This window comes from Miscanthus floridulus, chromosome 9 (assembly GCF_019320115.1).
Source record: "Miscanthus floridulus cultivar M001 chromosome 9, ASM1932011v1, whole genome shotgun sequence".
Lineage (NCBI taxonomy): Eukaryota > Viridiplantae > Streptophyta > Magnoliopsida > Poales > Poaceae > Miscanthus > Miscanthus floridulus.
In genome coordinates this window covers 90,298,848-90,319,714 of record NC_089588.1, presented here as the reverse complement: position 1 = coordinate 90,319,714, position 20,867 = coordinate 90,298,848, and the positions used below count along the sequence as shown (strand labels likewise).

Below are 20,867 nucleotides of genomic sequence, written 5' to 3'. Positions count from 1 at the left end.
GACTAGACGCTGCACCGGACACAGGAGCTGACCCTAGGCAACGTCGAGTTAGTGCATAGCACTTGGCCAAAGGCACAGGGAATGATCAGACATGGGGGACATCGTGTAACCAGATGCACAAGGGTCGCATCAGGTCACGCCTAACGTACACTGGAGTCAGCATCGAGTGTGCGTGAAGATAAGCGTAGAGCTGATTGGACTCACTAACGCGTCTAATCACCCTAGACCTAACAAGTCCGGTCAGAGAAAACCAACTCTGGAACCTTTCTAGAAGTGACCTAACGCTCTGTGTATGTGAGTCCGGTCATTCCAGCGTTGTGTCTGGTCGTTACTTAATGTATCGTGTGACTGAGAGATGACCATTGAAATCGGGTGACTCTAGTTCAAACAGGGGACGTGTAGTAGCCATCGGGTGATCGAACACACCTGACCAGATGCAGGGTAGCGTCTGGTCAGCCCATGGCAGAGCCTATGGCTCTATTTCGTGAGGCCATCTATATATAGTATTTGGCCAGCTTAGGGCTCACTCTCTTGGCACTTTGACATACTTGACATCCTTATGATCCTAAGCAAACACCTCCCACTCATCTCCATCATTGATTCATCATCATAGTGAGATTAGGAGTGACTCCAAGTGCATTTGCTTGAGTGATTGCATCTAGTGACACTTGGAGATCGTTGTGGCTACGGAGTTCTTATTACTCTTGGTGGTTGCCGCCACCTAGATGGCTTGGAGCAGCGGAGGAGCTTCGGCATGTGTTGCTGATTGCTTGTGGCTAGCTCTGGTGATTGTGAGGGGTCTTGCACCCTCCTCGGCGAAGAGCCGTAAGGTAGCTGTAGTAAATTGCTCGTGTCATTGAGTTACCTCATTTGTGGGTAGGTTCTTGCGGTGCCTCTTGTGGTGGGCTAGGTTTGTGATACCTATTAATCACCAAACCACCAAGTGTTGGTTGACACAATGGGGACTAGCATGCCGGCAAGCATATGAACCTCAGGAGAAAATTGGTGTGTCGCTTGTCTCTTGGATTTCTCCCGGTTATTGATTGGTATTCATCTTGTGATTGGTTCATCCCTCGACATGGCGGTACAATCACCATGCTTAGTCCATTATTTTCTTGCAAACTAGTATTAGCAAGCTCTTTAGTGTAACTAGTTTTGAGAGCTTGCTTTGTAGTTTAGTTTCATCTATGGAGCTCTTTAGCGTAGCCTTGTTGAGAACTCTTAGTGAGTAGTGACCTAGCTCTTGATTGTGCTTAGTGATCATAGCAACTAGAATTGTTGGATAGGTGGCTTGCAACCCTTGTAGAGGTAGAGCAAAATTGCGTTATGCCATTTGTGTCACTAATCCTTTTGCTCTAGAGTTTTTGTAGAGTTTTAAATAGGCTATTCACCTCCTCTAGCCATATTAGGACCTTTCAAGTGGTATCGGAGCCATGGTCACCATTTGATTGAAGGCTTAACAACCTCATTGTCAAATTATGGCTCAAGTTGTGTTCAACCATGTGGGGGGGCAAACCACAATTCTTTAATGGCACAAGCTATGATTATTAGAAAAGAAAGATGAAGATGTATCTTGGTTCAATCAATGATCAAGTGTGGGATGTGACCAAAAATGATTATTCTATTTTTAATCCCAAGAATCTCACCAACCAAGACAAGGCAAATAAGCAATGCAATATAATGGCTCTCAACACCATCTACAATGCCATTGATTCAAAGGTGTTTGAGCAAATCAAGGATCTTGATAGAGCTAGTGAGGTGTGTAAGATATTGGAGACCTATGAGGGCACACCGACGGTGAAGAGTGCCAAGCTATACATCCTCAAAAACAAGTTGACAAGCTTCAAGATGAAGGATGATGAGAGCATTCTGGAGATGTTCCATCATTTGCAACTGATTGTCAATGATTTGAAGGCTTTGGGTGAGAAGATCAATGATGATGATGTATCTCATTAGTTCTTGATGTGCTTACCTCTGAGATTTGAGATGTTGAGAATGCTTATCATAAGAGTAGGATTGAAGCAATTAACCCCTAACCAAGTGCTAGGTGATGTCATAACTCAAGAGACATACCATGTGGAAAGGGAGGGGTTGAAAAGGATGAGAAGAAGGAATATGAAGACAAGAAGAAGAAGAGTGTAGCTTTCAAGGCTAGCTTATCATCCAAGAACACGAGCAAGTCCAAGAAGCAAGAATCAAGTGATCATGAAGATGCTAGTGACATTGATGATGCGGCCATGGCTCTCTTTGTGCACAAGTTTGAAATATTCATGAAGAAGAAGGGCTATAGTGCTAGAAAGAGAAGAGACAACAACAAGAACAAAGAATATGTGAGAAGATGCTACAATTGCAAGAGCCCGGGCCGGACTATGTTGTAGCGGATTGTCCTTACAATAGTGACAATGATGAGGATGAGAAGAAGAAGCAAAAGAAGGAGAAGAAAGAGAAGAAGGAGAAGGAGAAAAAGATGACCTTCCAAAAGAAGAAGGGTGGTAGCTATGTGGTGACATGGGATAGTTATGCTTGTTGGGAGGATGATGACTCAAGTGATGATGACAAGAAATCCAAGAAGAAAGCACTTGCAAGCATAGCCATCAACAACAAGCTTCCATCTTCGACACTTCATCAACTGTCTCATGGCAAAGACTACCAAGGTAAAATATGATGTAAGTGATGATGATGCTTGTGAGAGTGATGATTGTAGGAGTGATGATGATGATGATAATGATGAGGACTCCAAGGATTCTCTCATGGACATGTTGGAGAATGCCAACGAGATGAAGAGAAAGGAATGCAAAGAATTGCGAAAAGAGCTAAAAGCTCTCAAGCGATCCTTTGATGAGCTCAATGCTTCTTATGAGAGTCTAAGGGAAGACCATGAGGAGCTTGGCAACGCTCACACTAACCTTGAAAGAGCTCACTCCTCTCTCCTCAAGCAAGTCAAGAAGGAGGAAGCCAAGAAGGAGCAAGTGATTGTGTCTTAAGATGTGGGACAAACATGTGATATTCCTAATGAATGTTTTTATAAGCCCATTGTTGTTGCTCCCTATTGATATAAATTAATGCACATAGAATAATCTATAAGCGTATAGATATTATACCGATGTAGCACTTCACCACAAGTACCCAATTTTATATCAAACTTGAGAAAATGTGTGTGAGAATAACTAAATCTAACTTATCCCAACTTCACGATCAAGGCTAGATAATAGGAGCGTAGAGGAGACTGCTAAGGTCTTCTAGTTCTAACTTATGTAAGCTTTGTCTTCTATTTTTCAATTTTGGGGATATTACTAGAGAAAACACAGGTAGAGTATGTTTCCTATAGCAACAAAGTCCTGCTAGGCCTACTAACAGGAGGTGGACTACAAAGGATCAGAGTCCCCCTCGCGAGCTACCATCGATCCGAAAAATAGGGTACATCCATGAGTAACCGAGTCTAAGCACCATACTTACACTATAAATACTACTTTAACCCAGGAGCTACAAGGATTAAAGTACTCAAAGAGAGTTGCAAACCTGAAGAACAATATGAACAAGATGCTTACTTGAATTAGAAATCGATTACTAGAGAAATCTCAGAACCAAGCTCAAGAAGAACTTGATTCCACCAGGGTACAAGCCATAGAGAGAGCATCTGTGGGGGTATTAACCCCTATACCCTTACGGCTAGGCTTGGGCCAGCCCGGACCGGGGAGTCTGGCCCACTAGAAGACGACACGCGGCCCGGCCAATCTGTTCGGAGTCCCACGCAAGGAATCAAGGTAGATTTGGAGATCAAGCAAGATCCTAGTCGGTTAGAATAGGAATCCTTATCCGGCCACCTATGGCAATTGTAACTGGTTAGGATTAGTTTCCAGATCTGTAACCTTGCCCCTGGACTATATAAGGCGGGCAGGGGACCCCTCTAAAAAATATCTCTCATTGACATACAGCAATACAATCAGACGCAGGACATAGGTATTACGCCTTCACGGCGACCGAACCTGGATAAAACCTCGTGTCTATCTTGCGTCACCATCTTGTTTGTAGCTTGCGCATCTGTCTACCGATAATCTACTACCTTGGGCATACCCCTAGGTAGACTACCGACCATATTTCATCGATAGTGGCGCACCAGGTAGGGGGTGTGTGTACTGCTCTCTAGGCAAACAAGATGGTCATCATCCCCGGTTCCATGGCTACGCCGAATGGCCTCATGTTCACCATCGGCCAGATCACCTGGACCACTAGCTCCGACGACTTCATCGCCATGAACCCGGAGGAGGCGCAGATTCAATCTGTGTCGACCACTGCTTCACCTGCATCGGCTATGGCTCCGACCACGGTGGATCTGGCTCCGGCCACGCCAGCATCGTCTTCATCCACGCCGATAACCCGTCGTCCGCTTCCTCACTACAAAGGGAGGAAGATCGACAACACCGACCTACTCGACTCCATCGATCGGGTCGGCACCAAACTTGCTGAAACCCTAGCTCTAGTAAGTTCGATTCAAAGTCAACCTAATGAGCAGGTAACCACTACCCACAATAGATCTACCCGACCAACTCGGGCCAGTCGTCCTGCATGACTCGGTACGGATCTCGTGGTCACATCTACTCCTGAAGGGCGCTCCGTTCGTCGTCGCCCAGCCCCTGCGACGGGTCTCCGGCTCTCCGAGTATGAAGCCTCAATGGAGAACCACCAAGCCCAGCCCTACGGCCTGCGCAACTTCGTCAACATGGTTTGGATTGAGGATTATCAAGAAGGATTGGTCCACATAGTTCAAGAGGGTGGCTCAAGCTCCTCGTCCGACATCGCATCTAATGCCTCCGTCCACACTGAGCTCCAGCATCATGACGATGAAGGCGTTGAATACGATCTGGATATCCTAGACCACGCCCTGGGATTCCCACGATTCCCATCCTTCCCACCAAGGCAAGGAGATTTGATCAATGTTGTCGGTAATGACAAACCATCGACAGTGGACGAAACAGAACAAGAAAGGCTAGCACGCGAAGCACGCAATATTGACTGGTTTAATCGCCGACAAATCAAAGCTGAGGCAGAAGAGGAGGCCCAACGCATAAGGGTCCAGCCATGCGACCTTAACAATGCCTTTGACAGGGTGGGGGACAAGCAGGTCTTCAGGACTCCAAGCGCCAACATAGTTGTTGCTATGGCGACAATGCAACGACTACCCAATACCTCGAAAACTCAGGCAGTTCGTGATGATATACAAGCTTACCTGACGGCTGCTATGGCCTAGACTGCAGAGATTGTAAATCAAGCCCGGGCTCCATCCGTCTCAATCGAATCAAGCCACAGCCGCTAGTACTCAAGTCGCTCATAGCCACCCAACCAATGTGGCTCACGCAACAACGACCCATCAGACAACCGTCAACGCGGAAACGGTGGCCATGATGGCGGTCGGGACGACAACCGGTACCGGGATGACAACCGCCGCGACTACCGGGACGACAACCGCCGAGACAACCGCGGCAATCGCCGTGATAACCGCGGTCGTAGGGTTAACTAGGGTGGCAACTGGGATCACCATGATGGCAATAACGATCTCCGCCATTACCTAGGAGAACGCGATCTGCACGATCGCATTAACCAAAGAGCCAATGATCATGCATCCCATGAAAGCCATCGCCGTATGGAATATGATACTACCCACGGCCCTCCGGGTTTGAAGCAGTTTACTCTGCACCTTCGCCAAGTCATATGGCCCAAGAACTTCAAGCTCGAAAAACTTCAGAAGTATGACAGCAAGGAGAACCCTGAATTATGGGTCATGCTCTACGAAACCACATGCAGATCAGCCATGGCTGACGAGCACGTCATGTCTAATTACTTCCCAGTCGTCGTCGGCCATGCAGGCCACCAATGGCTGGTCAGCTTGCCGGTGAACTACTTTGATTCTTGGCAAGAGCTCAAGCAAGCATTCATCGACAACTTCATTGCTACTTGCGAGCAACCCGTCATCAAATATGATCTGCAGCGGATTCGAGATCGCAAAGATGAGCCACTACGCGAGTACGTCCGACGCTTCTCGGAGATGCGCATCAAGGTCCTGTCAATCTCCAACAATGAAGCAATCGAGGCTTTCACACTGGTCTTCGCTTCCATGATGCCCTAAGGGACAAGCTCCTCCGCAAGTGACCTGAATCAGTCACAGCGCTCCTGGCCACTGCTAAAAAATATGTGGATGCCGATGATGCTAAAAAGATAATCATCGAAGAAGCAGCAAGGGTTCCACGCTCCGACCACCCCCCACACCACGATGACTACCACGACAACCATGGTCGGAACGACAATTTTGATTGCCACAACCAGCGCAATGATTCCCGCAACCACCGTGACCTGCGTAATCAGCGGCGTAATCGCAGTGATGATTGCAGGGGCAAGCGTGCTTGGGAAGACGACGGCGAGGTCAACACCATTAAAAAAGGTGGCGAACGTCGCAACTACGAAGAAGACTACGCCAAAGCATTGAAAGGACCCTGCCAGCTCCATCCCAAGTCCAACCATACCATGGAGAATTGCTGTGTTCTCAAATCTATCTACACGCGCCAACAGGCTCCGGATACATCCGACAAGCCTAACGACGCAAGGGAGCAGCGTAATGAGGACAATGACGATGAAGACGCAGATCCCTGTCATAAGTACGTCAAGCCAACCGATCGCGTCCACACCATCATTGGAGGCAAAGTGTCCATCGAGACCAAATGAGAATGCAAGCTGCTCGCCCGCGCTTGCTTGAACGTGGCCAACACCGACAACCTCATCGCCGATCCGCGGCTCCCTCCTTGGTCTCACCGCGAGATCCCCTTCAGCAGAAAGGACCAATGGGCTGCAATACCTGAGCTAGGACGTTTTCCTCTGGTTCTCGATCCTTGTATCAACAAGGTTCAGTTCAACAGAGTGCTGATTGACGACGGCAGTTCCATTGATATACTGTTCAAGAATAGTTTGCTAGCCCTGAAGATAACCTAGGCTGATCTCAATCCATATGAGGCACGGTTCTAGGGTGTTCTCCCCGGACAGAGCTCCACACCACTCGGGCAGATCACGCTACCTGTGCAATTTGGTACCCCAGACCACTTCCGCACCGACTACATCAACTTCGTGGTTGCTGACTTCGACGGCACCTACCATGCTATCCTTGGTCGACCAGCACTCACCAAATTCATGGCCATATGTCACTACAGTTATTTGGTGCTTAAGATGCCTACCAAGAAAGGGGTTCTAACTCTTAGGGGCAACGTATACGCAGCTTATACCTACAAGGACGATAGTTTCAAAATAGCAGAGGCTCACGACCTCTCTATTCGCATGGCCAAGACCACGCTCGACGCTAAGAAGACCCCAGCCGACCACCTAGAGATCCCAGAGCTCGAGGTCCCATGCAAGAACATCAAGTCCAAAGAGCACAAAGCGATCCAGCTGGTCAACGGTGATCCCAGCAAAACGGCCCTTATCGGGGCCAACCTAGATCCTAAATAGGAAGACGTGCTCGTCAGGTTCTTGAGGAGTAACGTGAGTGTGTTCGCATGGAAACCCGCTGACATGCTCGGTGTACCTCGGAACTTGATCGAGCACTCCTTAAATGTCGACGGCAAGGCCAAACCTATCAAGCAGAAGCTACGATGGTTCGCACGCGACAAAAAGGAGGCTATTAGGGTAGAAGTTACATAGCTTGTGGCAGCCGGATTTATCAAAGAAGTGTATCATCCGGAGTGGTTAGCCAACCCGGTTCTTGTATGCAAAAAGAATAATGAATGGAGAATGTGCGTCGATTACACTGATCTCAACAAACACTGCCCTAAAGACCCCTTTGGCTTACCTCGCATAGACGAGGTCGTAGATTCAACTACCGGTTGCGAGTTGCTTTCCTTTCTCGATTGCTACTTTGGTTATCACCAGATCGCTCTCAAAAAGGATGATCAGATCAAGACAACCTTTATCATGCCCTTCGGTGCTTACTGCTACATGACCATGTCGTTCGGGCTCAAAGACGAGATAAAAGACGACCTCGTCGAGGCTTATGTTGACGATGTAGTTGTTAAAACCAAGGAAGCATACACCCTTGTTGACAACCTCGAATGTACCTTTGCAGCTCTTAACACATTCCAATGGAAATTAAACCCAAAGAAGTGTATCTTTGGTGTTCCATCTAGTATATTGCTCGGCAACGTCGTCAGTCACGACGGCATATGCCCTAACCCAGAGAAGGTAAAAGCTATCTTGGACATGAAACCGTCCAAAAAGGTGAAGGATGTTCAGAAGCTTACCGGATGCATGGCTACCCTAAGTCATTTCATATCAAGATTAGGCGAAAAAGGACTACTGTTTTTCAAGCTGCTCAAAGCATCCGAGAAGTTTGAGTGGTCAGAGGAAGCAGACGCTGCCTTTACACAGCTGAAACAATTCCTCACATCACCTCCAGTCCTCACTGCTCCCAGAGAAGATGAAACCCTCCTGCTTTACATTGCGGCAACTAATCGAGTGGTCTCCACTGCCATGGTGGTCGAGCACGACGAGCCTGGCCATGTCTACAAGGTACAGCAGCCAATTTATTTTGTCAGTGAGGTGCTCAATGAATCCAAGACTAGGTACCCACAGATTCAGAAACTGATCTACGCCATACTAACCACATCTTGAAAGTTGAAACACTACTTCGACGGATATCGCGTGGTGGTCATGACTGAGTACCCTCTGGGAGACATCATTCGCAAGAAGGATGCAAACAGGCGCATCGTCAAATGGGCAATGGAGCTATGCCCTTTCTCCTTGGAATTTGCAAGCCATACTACAATCAAGTCTCAGGCACTTGTCGATTTCATCGTTGAGTGGATAGACTTAAGCACACCTGCCTCTCAGGGGCCCGACAAGTATTGGAAGATGTACTTCAATGGCTCTCTCAACATCGACGGCGCAGGAGCAGGAGTCCTTTTCGTGTCACCATCCAAGGAGCAGCTCCGATATGTCCTTAGGATTTATTTCCCAGCGTCTAATAACGCCGCTAAGTACGAAGCATGCCTACATGGTCTGCGCATTGTGGTCGAGCTTGGTGTCAAATGTCTCTATGTCTACGGAGACTCAGCTCTGGTCATCAACCAACTCAACAAGGACTGGGATACAACCAGCGAAAAGATGGATGCATACTGCAAATCGATCAGAAAGCTGGAAGGCAAGTTCTATGGCATCGAGTACACACATGTGGTCCAGGACAAAAATCAAGCAGCAGATGCGCTGTCAAAGATGGGATCATCCCGAGCCAAAGTCCCACATGGCGTATTTGTTCAAGACCTACTCACACCTTCCATCAACGAAGAAGATCCTACGGTCGACAAGCCTCCAGACCATCTATTGGTGGCTACGGTTCCGGCGTTAAACACCACCGAACCACCTCCGACCACTAAGGAGCCTGACTGGAGAGTACCTTTCGTCAAGTACCTAACAGATGGTAGCGGTTACACTGATCGGACAAAAAATGAATGCCTGATGCGTCGTAGTAAGCAGTATCTGCTCGTCGATGGCAAATTATGGTGCAAGAACGCGAAGGAGGAAATCTTGATGAAGTGTATAACCTAGGAGGATGGTGAACATCTCTTGGACCAAATCCACTCTAGCTCCTGCGGCAACCATGTGGCCTCGAGAATGCTGGTTGGCAAGGCTTTCCGAGCAGGGTTCTATTGGCCGTTAGCCGTAGCCGATGCAAAGAAGCTAGTCCGCCATTGTGAAGGTTGTCAGTTCTTCGCTAAGAGAATCCACGTACCAGCACACGAGATTCAGACAATACCAGCCTCTTGGCCCTTCACATGCTGGGGACTGGATATGATCGGGCCTTTCAAATTAGCTACTGGAAAATTTACATGCGTCTTTGTGCTGATCGACAAATTTTCCAAGTGGATAGAGTACATGCCTTTGGTCCAGGCATCTTCAGAAAAAGGCTGTCACGTTCATCGACCAGGTCATCCACCGCTTCGGCATACCCAACAGCATCATCACTGATCTGGGTACTCAGTTCTCCGAGAACGCTTTTTGGGACTTCTGCGATGAAAGGAGCATAGTAGTAAAATACGTCTCGGTGGCGCACCCTAGAGCTAATGAACAGGTTGAGCGGGCAAATGGTATGATCTTGGACGCACTTAAAAAGAGGATGTACAGGGAAAATGATAAAGCTCCCAGAAGATGGCTCGAAGAGTTACCAGCCGTGGTCTGGGGTCTTAGAACCCAGCCCAGTCGCAATACCAGCGTATCACCATACTTTATGGTTTATGGCGCTAAGGCAGTGCTCCCAGCAGATATAGCCTTTAGATCAGCACGGGTAGAGAACTTCGATGAAGACAAGGCCAATGAAGTACGGGAGCTAGAGGTGAATAGTGCAGAAGAGAAGCAGCTCGATTCTTGTGTACGTACAGCCAAATACCTTGTTGTTTTGCGTAGGTACTACAACAAGAACGTCAAGGAGCGGTTCTTCGTGGTTGGGGACCTGGTCCTGAAGTGGAAGATGAATCAGGCTAGCGTCCACAAACTCGCAACCCCATGGGAAGGGCCCTTCATGATCAAGGAGGTTACACGACCAATGTCTTACAGGTTAGCTCACCTAGACGGTACAGATGTACCCAATTCATGGCACATCGACAAGCTTAGGCGTTTCGATGCATAACTACTAAGATATGTACTCCTCTCGTACTTTCGATTTAATTCAATAAAGCTATTATGATTTCTCCGACCACTCTAATGTGTCACTTCGAAGTCTATTGTTATTCTAACTCAACCAGTTAAAACCGACCACCATTCCTTCTCGGGTTTTTGGAGCAGGCCCTATCTCTGGTTCCTCCCAACGCATGCATGGGATCCGCTCTCTACGCTACGGGTGATCGGTAGGTCCCCTCTGGTTTGACTTGTGTGTGTCTACATGTGCATAGGCTACGCACCTCGCACTCCGACCACAAGACAAACTAGGGCCATACAAACCTTTCAGGATAACGTATCGACTAAACTGGTACAACTAAACAGAACGCTAACATGTTCTCACTTAGTTACACCAACACGATATCCAAGCTTAAATACGTTTTCTACAAAACAAACAAGCTTATGCTGATATACAGTTATGTTATTACAAGCTTGCCTAAAAAGGTCCAAGTTTACAATAACACAACTACATCTTCTTCCACAGCTATAGCCTATACTATTGGCTGGTCGGGGCATGTGGCAACTGCTGCTCGCTGGGCCTAACATCGTGCAAGGGTCTCGGGGATTCTGGCATTGATCGAGCTGAAGAAGATGGCCCCGCCGATGCCTGGCTGGTCGAGACCGCAGGCTTCGCCAGTTGGCTTAAAAATGACAGCGCTTCTAGGTGACTTGTTGATGGCATTCCCTTTACAGGTGGTGTCGCGCCTCCACACTAGTTAATGTCGCCAATTATTTTCGCCGACAAGTCTAGCTAGGCTATCCGTAGCTCCTCAGCCTTGTCTGGATCTACCTCCTTTGGGTATCCAGCCTCCAGGCACTTGAGATCGATCAAGGGGTAGTGAGCACGTACCATGCTTAGCACATGTGCGCCTGTGTACTCACCCGCCTCCTTCACGAACTCCTGGAACCATCCCCATGCCTTTTGGCATCTCTCGATCAATCCCAACTGCGGTGTCCTTGGCACGTCCTCTGTTAGCGCTGGATCGATGAGGTTAAGGACCGACAAAATGCCCGTTGCCACCTCCTGGCACCGATTTTTCCAGGTGTCACGATCCTTGGTGATCTCTTGGCACTGCGCCTTCCAGCCATCACGGTCTTTTATCACTGCCTCTAGATGCTTCTTCGCATTGATTTTTAAAACTGCAAACCGTACATGCTGTTAAGACGCTATATTACGCCAAACTACGGTAGGAAACAAAAATGAGCAAAGGGGTTTGGAAAACTTACTTTTTAGCTCCTCTGTCATCTTGGTCGTGTGGTCCCGGAGCTGTGACTAGTCATGCGCTAGTTTTCTGTTGTCCTCTTTTAGGCGATCACACTCCGCGACCACACGACTGTTCACCTCTCAGAGACGGACCACTTTGGCTTCTAAGCCTGCAATACAGCTGTTACTACCAACAACGCAACAGCAATTGTCAGTAGTCGTTGCGATAAAGTGGCTACTAACTTGTTCTTTCCCACTCTTTATTACTGAGCTAGACGACCAGGTTCTGGTTCTAGGACTCTTGCACCGTCTTTTCACGGTTGGTGGCTTCAAGTTGGTGGTGCAAGCGTTCCACCTCTGCCGTCAGCTCCTTGTTGCTTGCAGTGATCCCCTCGATCTGGTCGAAGCATTTCTTGCGATATCTTGCGGTCTTCATGAAGTCCTGTGTGCAGATTGCTAAGTAAGACAGCTGCGACTAGACAGCGGGATCAGGGGGTGAAGCGAAGCCTACTTGCACTTCCGTCACCAGCCGTTTCGCCGCCCGTTCAACTTTCTTGGTCTCTTCGACCTCCGGGATTTCCTCATGGACAACCCATTGGTCGTTCCGCCAATGCGACACATACACATGTTGTTGCTTGTCCTGCTAATGGCCCAGGACCTCCTCCACTTCATCCTCTTTGGGCTCTTCTTCAGATCTCAGTGCTGGTCTAGCTTTAGCGGCTTCTGCGATCACTATGGCCTTCCCACGGGCTGCAGCATCGACAAACGTGCTCTATGCTCTCACCTCCGGCCGCTGCTCCTCGGTCTATTCCATTACCCTTGATGCTAAGGTGTTGCCCTCAGCAGGTTTAGCGCTTGGAGCACTCGTGCTCGGCTCGGCTCTTCCCTCGACCCCCTGCTCGGGGACTGTTGTCTGATTGTTTGTTTGCTGAGGCCCCGATGGATCTTCTATGGGTTCCTCGTTGGCCTGCTACTGGGCAGTCTGCTCTGAAATTACTAGCAGAGCCACGCCGCTTCCGGCTAGCTAGTCTGGACTTTCGGTGGACGCCGAGCTAGTACATCCGAGATAAGTTCAGAAGGCAATCATATTCAATGCAAATTGCTAGCTTACATCAAGGTTACAAATACTTACATGTTGGAAGCGCGGAATGATGTCGTGAAGGCATGTCTCTTCGACCGTGCTTGCTCCACGTGCTGTGCGGATCACTCCTAGTCTCCCTCTACATCCAGCACTGTCGACGGGCCTTGGTGCTCGACCCCTCCACCGCTTGTCCTTCGCGCTGTAGTGGTCGGTGATGTAGGTCCCACCAGCACGGAGGAGCCACCATGTTCCATCGACTCTAGTTGCCTCCTCTTTCGAGGGATGAGTCGAAAGGTGTCTACATCCTCTCCCTCCTCTATGTCATCGTCCGACAAAGTAAAAATCACCTGACGACGCTTGCTGGCCGCCGGCCGCTTACCAGCAGCTTTGGCCGCTGCCTCCTCTCTAGCTCCGAGCACCGCCCAGCCGACATCCTCGATCCCGATGCTGGTCTAGGTGGTTGGGTTAGCTCCTTGTGGCCAATCTACTCCAGAGGGTGGCGACACAAACACTATCGCTCTATCACAACCATTAATCTGGGAAACAAATGGGAGTGAACATAGTGAGTTTCTACCACAATATAAGACTACAGGTACAAGGCAAGATGAGTTACCTTTGGGGGAGGTCGGGCGAGCTTGAAAGTGTGCTCGATGTCGCTCAATCTGACATAATTTGGATCGGCTAAGTTAAATAGCTCTCTAATTCTGGCTCTGACTTTGTTTTTGTCAAGCGCCCCCTGCCTCGTCCTCGTCGGGTCTGCGCTACCTTGATACTCGTAGCCAGGATGTGCCCTCCTCTGGCAGGGCTAGATCCATCGGCTGATGAAGCTCCTGACCATGCTCAGACCATCTAGTTTTTTCCACGGGATCATCCCAAATATTTCTGGAATCTGTTCCAGGTGCTCGGGCTTCTCTGACCAGCTTGTCCTCTTCTCCGAAATGTACCCCACGTCGCACAGCGTGATCGTGTTTGGCTCTTTGCGGATGTAGAACCACTTCTTGTACCAGTTGTAACACCTCTGGTGTTTTGACCTAGCATTAAAACTTGACATATCATCATATGCATTGCAAAGCATTCATAAAGTAGAAAATGTTGAATGCATTCACTAAATAAGCTTTATTTCATAATGTTGTTATTTTATGTGATGTGATTCAAAACCCTAAATAAAGATCATGACCACAAGGGTCAAGTTTCATATGATCATGTGAGACTATGTGTCAATTGACTCAAATAACCCTAATGGGCCATGTTACTGGTCAAAAATCAAAGTTAAAGTAAAAAGGTAAACAAATCAAATTTGAATTCAAATTCAAATCATAAAAGTCCTTTTTGCCCCTTTTGGCTAATTCAAAATCCATTTGGAATTTGGGGTTGTGACAAAAAGCAAAGTTGAAGCTTATTTTATAAAGATCAACTTTGGTATTCAAAGTTTTTCAAGTTTACAAATAAAATTTGGAGTAATTTTGGAATGATTCAAATACTCAAATGCACCCCAAATTCAAATTTCAAAATGGAGGCAGAATTTGAAAATATTCCTTGAAGCAAAGTTGTAGAGTTTGAAAAGTTGAGAAACTTTCATTTTTGGAGATTTTCAACTTGTTTAGAAAATTTGAGAGTAATTTGAAAAATGGACTCAGTGGCAGTTCTGTAAATATTTCAAAAATCAAAATCAACATCGCTTGTTTGCCACCGACGACACGTAGCTGTTCGCCGCCGACCTTCTTCGCCACTTTCTCGCGCGGTGACACGCAGCCGGCACCGTGGCGAGCTCGTTCGTGCGCTGTCGACACCGAACGTCTCCTTCGCGTCTATAAATAGCAGCAACCGCCGTCGTCGTCTTCCGTTTTTCCTCTTTGCTCTGCTCCGCCACCGATCAACTCCGCCGCTCGCCGTAGCCGCTGTCGACCCCTTCCAGTCATGCCTGGCTACACCAGCATGATCGTCATGACCTAGCGCTCCTCGTAGGCTTGCTCGCGTCGTTTGGGTTGGCCGGAATCGCCCAGCGCAGCGCGTCTTCCCCGTGAACGGCCGGAGCTCCGCCACGACCGACCTCACCGTGGTCAGGTTGCTCCAGACCGTCTCCGCCTTCACCAAGCACACCAGCGTGATCGTGGTGAGCTCCTGAGCGTGATGCTCGCTTAGTTTTAGTCTCTACTATACCGTGGTCATGGTTGTGCCATGCGCCGTCGAGCCGAGCCGCCATGGCCAGCGTGGAGCTTTCTCTGGTGCGCCTGCTGTGCTGTGGTTCTAAGGGCTAGGATTGTTTTGCGGGGTTGTGTAGATGGTTCTGGTGCGGTCTGCCTCACCAGAGCATCACCGCCGGCGTGTTTTGGCTGACCGGTGATGGCAGCGCCGCCGTGTGTTCTCTCTGTGTCACTGACAACGGGGCCGGGTCGTTAGTGAGAGAGAGAGAACAGTGAGATTTGATATTTTCTGAATTATGAATAGTGTAGCAACTTTGGAAATTTGTAGGAAAATAATTACAACTCCAAAAATTCGGAAAAATTTGTGTGTAGCTTCTGTACATGTTCTAGTGTGGTTTAAAAATATGAAACTTGAAATTTGAATAAATTTTTAATGTTCAAAAATTCAGTCCATTAATTGATAAATGCAATTTCCATGATTTTTGTAGGCCACTGTATAATTCCAAAAATTATGAAATTTGTTTGGGTACACTAATTTGTCATGAGGAATCTTACATAAAATTTTGAGGTCATTTGAAACAAGTTCATTTTTGGGCTTATTTACAAATTAATTCAAAAATGGATGAAAGTAAACCCTAAGTGTTAGATTAGTGTTTGATCTTAATTTGGTCATGTTTTGTGACCAGTAGGGTTTCAAGATCAATTTGGTCAAGTCACTTATGTGGTCCTTGATGGTAGAATTGCAAGTTGGTTTTGTTGGCTTGCAACTGTACCGTGAAGGAAAGTCGTATTCGATGTGTTTTTACATTTCATGCACCATGAAAGCATCATGTTTACATTATCATCATGTTGAAGCATATGCTATTATTTCATGTAGAATCCAAGAGTGAAACGATTCTAGTTGAACAAGTTGTGGAAGAATCCCCGGTTGTCACGGGACTCGATAATTGTGGTACTGATCCGGAACCCGAGATCATCAACGAAGGCAAGCCCCAGTTTATGCATTAAACCCTTACCTTGTTTACTTTGAAAAGGTTTATCACCTATGTTACCTATTGCATTAAGTTGATTATTTCGATTGTTACCTACTTGATGCATTGCCTACCTTGTTAATTGTTTACCATCCTTGAAGATGATTTCATTTACAAAGGCGTAGAATGCTTAGTATGCTTATGGTAGGCTTTCAAAGTAAAAGTTTTGATACAATCAAAGATGGCATACTGGCCAAAGAAAGAAAGAAAGAAGATAGAATGAACTAGAGACTAGTCGGGTGACTTATCTTGAATGTTGGGTAATGTTGCCGACTATGTCGCTTAAAGGCCACTCATTGTGGATCTTCTGAACGAGACACTTTGTAGTACTAGTCACATACTTCGGTAAGCCTACTTCGGCTAATCCGATACTAAGATGAATGCCCACGCACTGGGAGTGGAGAGATGGCGGGAGTAGCGTGTACCCTCATGGCTAGAATGTGGCCGGATTTGAGGTGTGCTGTGCTCTTGGGTGGCGTGGAGACGGCTTAGTATAGGAGGATCCGGTAGCGAGGTTGATATATGCAAGATTAAGTTCTACATATGTCGTGTGATAAGGAATCCCTAGCTGGGACTTGAATCAATTCGAATTGCCGATGCTCCGTGGATATGGAGACTCGATTCATTACAGAAGCAATGCAGGACTGGTGATTTACTAAAACATGAGAAAAAGGAATGTAATGAGAAGGATTGGAATATGGGAAATGTACATTTAGTTGAGATAATGAACTAAAAGGACTTAGGGGTAAAACTTGAAAATAGGATAAGAATAGTAAGCTTTTGGCAAAGAACTTTGAATCTTGCTACATCCTTACCTTGTCCCAACCCCTGCATCTCTAAAAGTCTTACACCCCTTTACGTCAGGTTAGTCTTGTTGAGTACTTTTGTACTCAGGGTTTGTTAACCCTTGTTGCAGGTGAGTCGCATGCGCAGGCTTGTTTTGGTCCCTGCTGCATGTCTGTGTTTGAAGTCAATGATGATGAGGAATGAGGAATGGCCTTTGGACAAGGCACTAGTTTGTATGATAAATAATGTTAATGTAATATTATTCCGCTACTATGGTTGTATGACACTTATGGTATTGTAAGTTTGAAAAACAACTGGTTTGTAAACTATGTTATCTTAAGACTTCCGCTATCTTTTACTCTGATGTATATATTTGAATAAACTGTTGTAATCTGTAATGTCTGTGATTGGGATCCTGTTCGAAAAAGAATCATGGATGATTCGGGTTTCCCGAGGACACCCGACAGACCTGTTAAGTTGTTGGGAACACATGTACGCTATCAAAGGTCTGTTGAGACAACGATAGGTGCACGTGGGCCCGATTTCTTAGGAGGTTCTGCCACAGCTGGTATCAGAGCAGTTCCTATCTAAGATCTTTGTAGGTTACTTTGGAAAACCTTCAAATTGATTTGGATCAAAGAAAGTAAACTTGATATTTTAGAGTTCAAATTTCTTTCTTCTTACCGATGATCTAGTCTCAATCTTATCTTATTTGAAAGTTCATGGAGAATAATATGATTAGGTTTGTCCTATGTATTAAAAATCTAGTACTTATGATTATATAAATACTTTGTACTTAGATTCGTAAGATCGATTCATGCATCATGCTTGAATACCTTGCATAATAATTCCCCTTAAAAAGTGGTTGGGTAAGTAATGTCAATCCCATTCTTGCTAACCTCCATTATCCTCAAGCTATTCTTATAGTCCTACCCTAAATTCTACAGGCTATGGCAAAGACCAAAGTAACCACACGTAAGTCCACGGGACCTCATGGAGTCCCTCGTCACCAGTTGGCACTACGAAAACCATGAGCTTGGTGAAGGAAGTGTCAAGACCCTAGGAGATGAAGGATCTTCAAGCAACCCCGCCAACATCGAGAACCTTACCAAGGAGCTCAACACTCTTCGTCGAGCTCATGCCAAAGATCAAGAGGAGCTAGCGGAAATGCAAAGGGGTATCGCCATGACCATGGAGCTACGGAATGAAGCCTAGACACGAGAGGATGCGGCCAATGAACGCGTCCATGAGTTGGAGTTCTACGTAGAAGACCTAGAGATGGACAATGCCATTCTTCATGAGAATGTCCGCATGCTGTACGCTCAACTTCATCCTCCTCATGGGGATGGTGAAGTTACAGATGAAGAAATGATTGTAGCTCCAGGAGAAGTCGAGAATGAAGAAGAGGAAGAGGATCCTGAGGAGTTAGTGTACTTCTCAGATGATGATGAGGTTTTGTCCGGTATGGGCACGGATGCCCATGACTGAGAGCTCGGAGTAGTAATAGTTCCTTTACTGCTTTCCTAGTAAACCAGGGTTGTCTTGTGGGATACAAGACATGTAATTTAAATAAGTAACCCTATGTAGCATGAAACCTTTAATTGCTTTCAATAAATAATAATGTAAGTAAACGTGTTTCTCTAACAGATGCCTCGTCCTATCACCCGAGCTGGTGCTAGTGGCTCGCATGACGATGATGATTACCCAAATCCTCCACCAATGCCTTCGACTATGGCAGATGCCATAGCCGCACTCGTCAATGCAACGGCAGAGAATGCTAGGTTGTTAAGGGAATTGGCTCAGAACCAACAAGCACCATACCCTAATCGTGGCCGCTGTAATAATAGAAATGATGAGTCAACCTATGTTGATTTTACTGACACACGTCCACCTGTGTTTTCTAAGGTAGAAGAGCCTTTAGAAGCTGACGATTGGCTTAGGAAAATAGAGCAAAAGTTTGAGCTGATTCACTGTACCAATCTACTCCAGAGGGTGGCGACACAAACACTATCGCTCTATCACAACCATTAATCTGGGAAACAAATGGGAGTGAACATAGTGAGTTTCTACCACAATATAAGACTACAGGTACAAGGCAAGATGAGTTACCTTTGGGGGAGGTCGGGCGAGCTTGAAAGTGTGCTCGATGTCGCTCAATCTGACATAATTTGGATCGGCTAAGTTAAATAGCTCTCTAATTCTGGCTCTGACTTTGTTTTTGTCAAGCGCCCCCTGCCTCGTCCTCGTCGGGTCTGCGCTACCTTGATACTCGTAGCCAGGATGTGCCCTCCTCTGGCAGGGCTAGATCCATCGGCTGATGAAGCTCCTGACCATGCTCAGACCATCTAGTTTTTTCCACGGGATCATCCCAAATATTTCTGGAATCTGTTCCAGGTGCTCGGGCTTCTCTGACCAGCTTGTCCTCTTCTCCGAAATGTACCCCACGTCGCACAGCGTGATCGTGTTTGGCTCTTTGCGGATGTAGAACCACTTCTTGTACCAGTTGTAACACCTCTGGTGTTTTGACCTAGCATTAAAACTTGACATATCATCATATGCATTGCAAAGCATTCATAAAGTAGAAAATGTTGAATGCATTCACTAAATAAGCTTTATTTCATAATGTTGTTATTTTATGTGATGTGATTCAAAACCCTAAATAAAGATCATGACCACAAGGGTCAAGTTTCATATGATCATGTGAGACTATGTGTCAATTGACTCAAATAACCCTAATGGGCCATGTTACTGGTCAAAAATCAAAGTTAAAGTAAAAAGGTAAACAAATCAAATTTGAATTCAAATTCAAATCATAAAAGTCCTTTTTGCCCCTTTTGGCTAATTCAAAATCCATTTGGAATTTGGGGTTGTGACAAAAAGCAAAGTTGAAGCTTATTTTATAAAGATCAACTTTGGTATTCAAAGTTTTTCAAGTTTACAAATAAAATTTGGAGTAATTTTGGAATGATTCAAATACTCAAATGCACCCCAAATTCAAATTTCAAAATGGAGGCAGAATTTGAAAATATTCCTTGAAGCAAAGTTGTAGAGTTTGAAAAGTTGAGAAACTTTCATTTTTGGAGATTTTCAACTTGTTTAGAAAATTTGAGAGTAATTTGAAAAATGGACTCAGTGGCAGTTCTGTAAATATTTCAAAAATCAAAATCAACATCGCTTGTTTGCCACCGACGACACGTAGCTGTTCGCCGCCGACCTTCTTCGCCACTTTCTCGCGCGGTGACACGCAGCCGGCACCGTGGCGAGCTCGTTCGTGCGCTGTCGACACCGAACGTCTCCTTCGCGTCTATAAATAGCAGCAACCGCCGTCGTCGTCTTCCGTTTTTCCTCTTGCTCTGCTCCGCCACCGATCAACTCCGCCGCTCGCCGTAGCCGCTGTCGACCCCTTCCAGTCATGCCTGGCTACACCAGCATGATCGTCATGACCTAGCGCTCCTCGTAGGCTTGCTCGCGTCGTTTGGGTTGGCCGGAATCGCCCAGCGCAGCGCGTCTTCCCCGTGAACGGCCGGAGCTCCGCCACGACCGACCTCACCGTGGTCAGGTTGCTCCAGACCGTCTCCGCCTTCACCAAGCACACCAGCGTGATCGTGGTGAGCTCCTGAGCGTGATGCTCGCTTAGTTTTAGTCTCTACTATACCGTGGTCATGGTTGTGCCATGCGCCGTCGAGCCGAGCCGCCATGGCCAGCGTGGAGCTTTCTCTGGTGCGCCTGCTGTGCTGTGGTTCTAAGGGCTAGGATTGTTTTGCGGGGTTGTGTAGATGGTTCTGGTGCGGTCTGCCTCACCAGAGCATCACCGCCGGCGTGTTTTGGCTGACCGGTGATGGCAGCGCCGCCGTGTGTTCTCTCTGTGTCACTGACAACGGGGCCGGGTCGTTAGTGAGAGAGAGAGAACAGTGAGATTTGATATTTTCTGA

General features: G+C 46.9%; 1 protein-coding gene across 1 annotated transcript; it reads left to right on the top strand.

Moving 5' to 3' along the window:
* Positions 1-2,338: 2,338 nt before the first annotated feature.
* Positions 2,339-2,984, top strand: LOC136480270 (protein PXR1-like). The gene is made up of 2 exons (XM_066477860.1): positions 2,339-2,631; positions 2,705-2,984. Exons 1-2 carry the CDS (start codon positions 2,339-2,341, stop codon positions 2,982-2,984), a joined length of 573 nt encoding a protein of 190 aa, XP_066333957.1.
* The last annotated feature ends 17,883 nt before the right edge of the window (positions 2,985-20,867 follow it).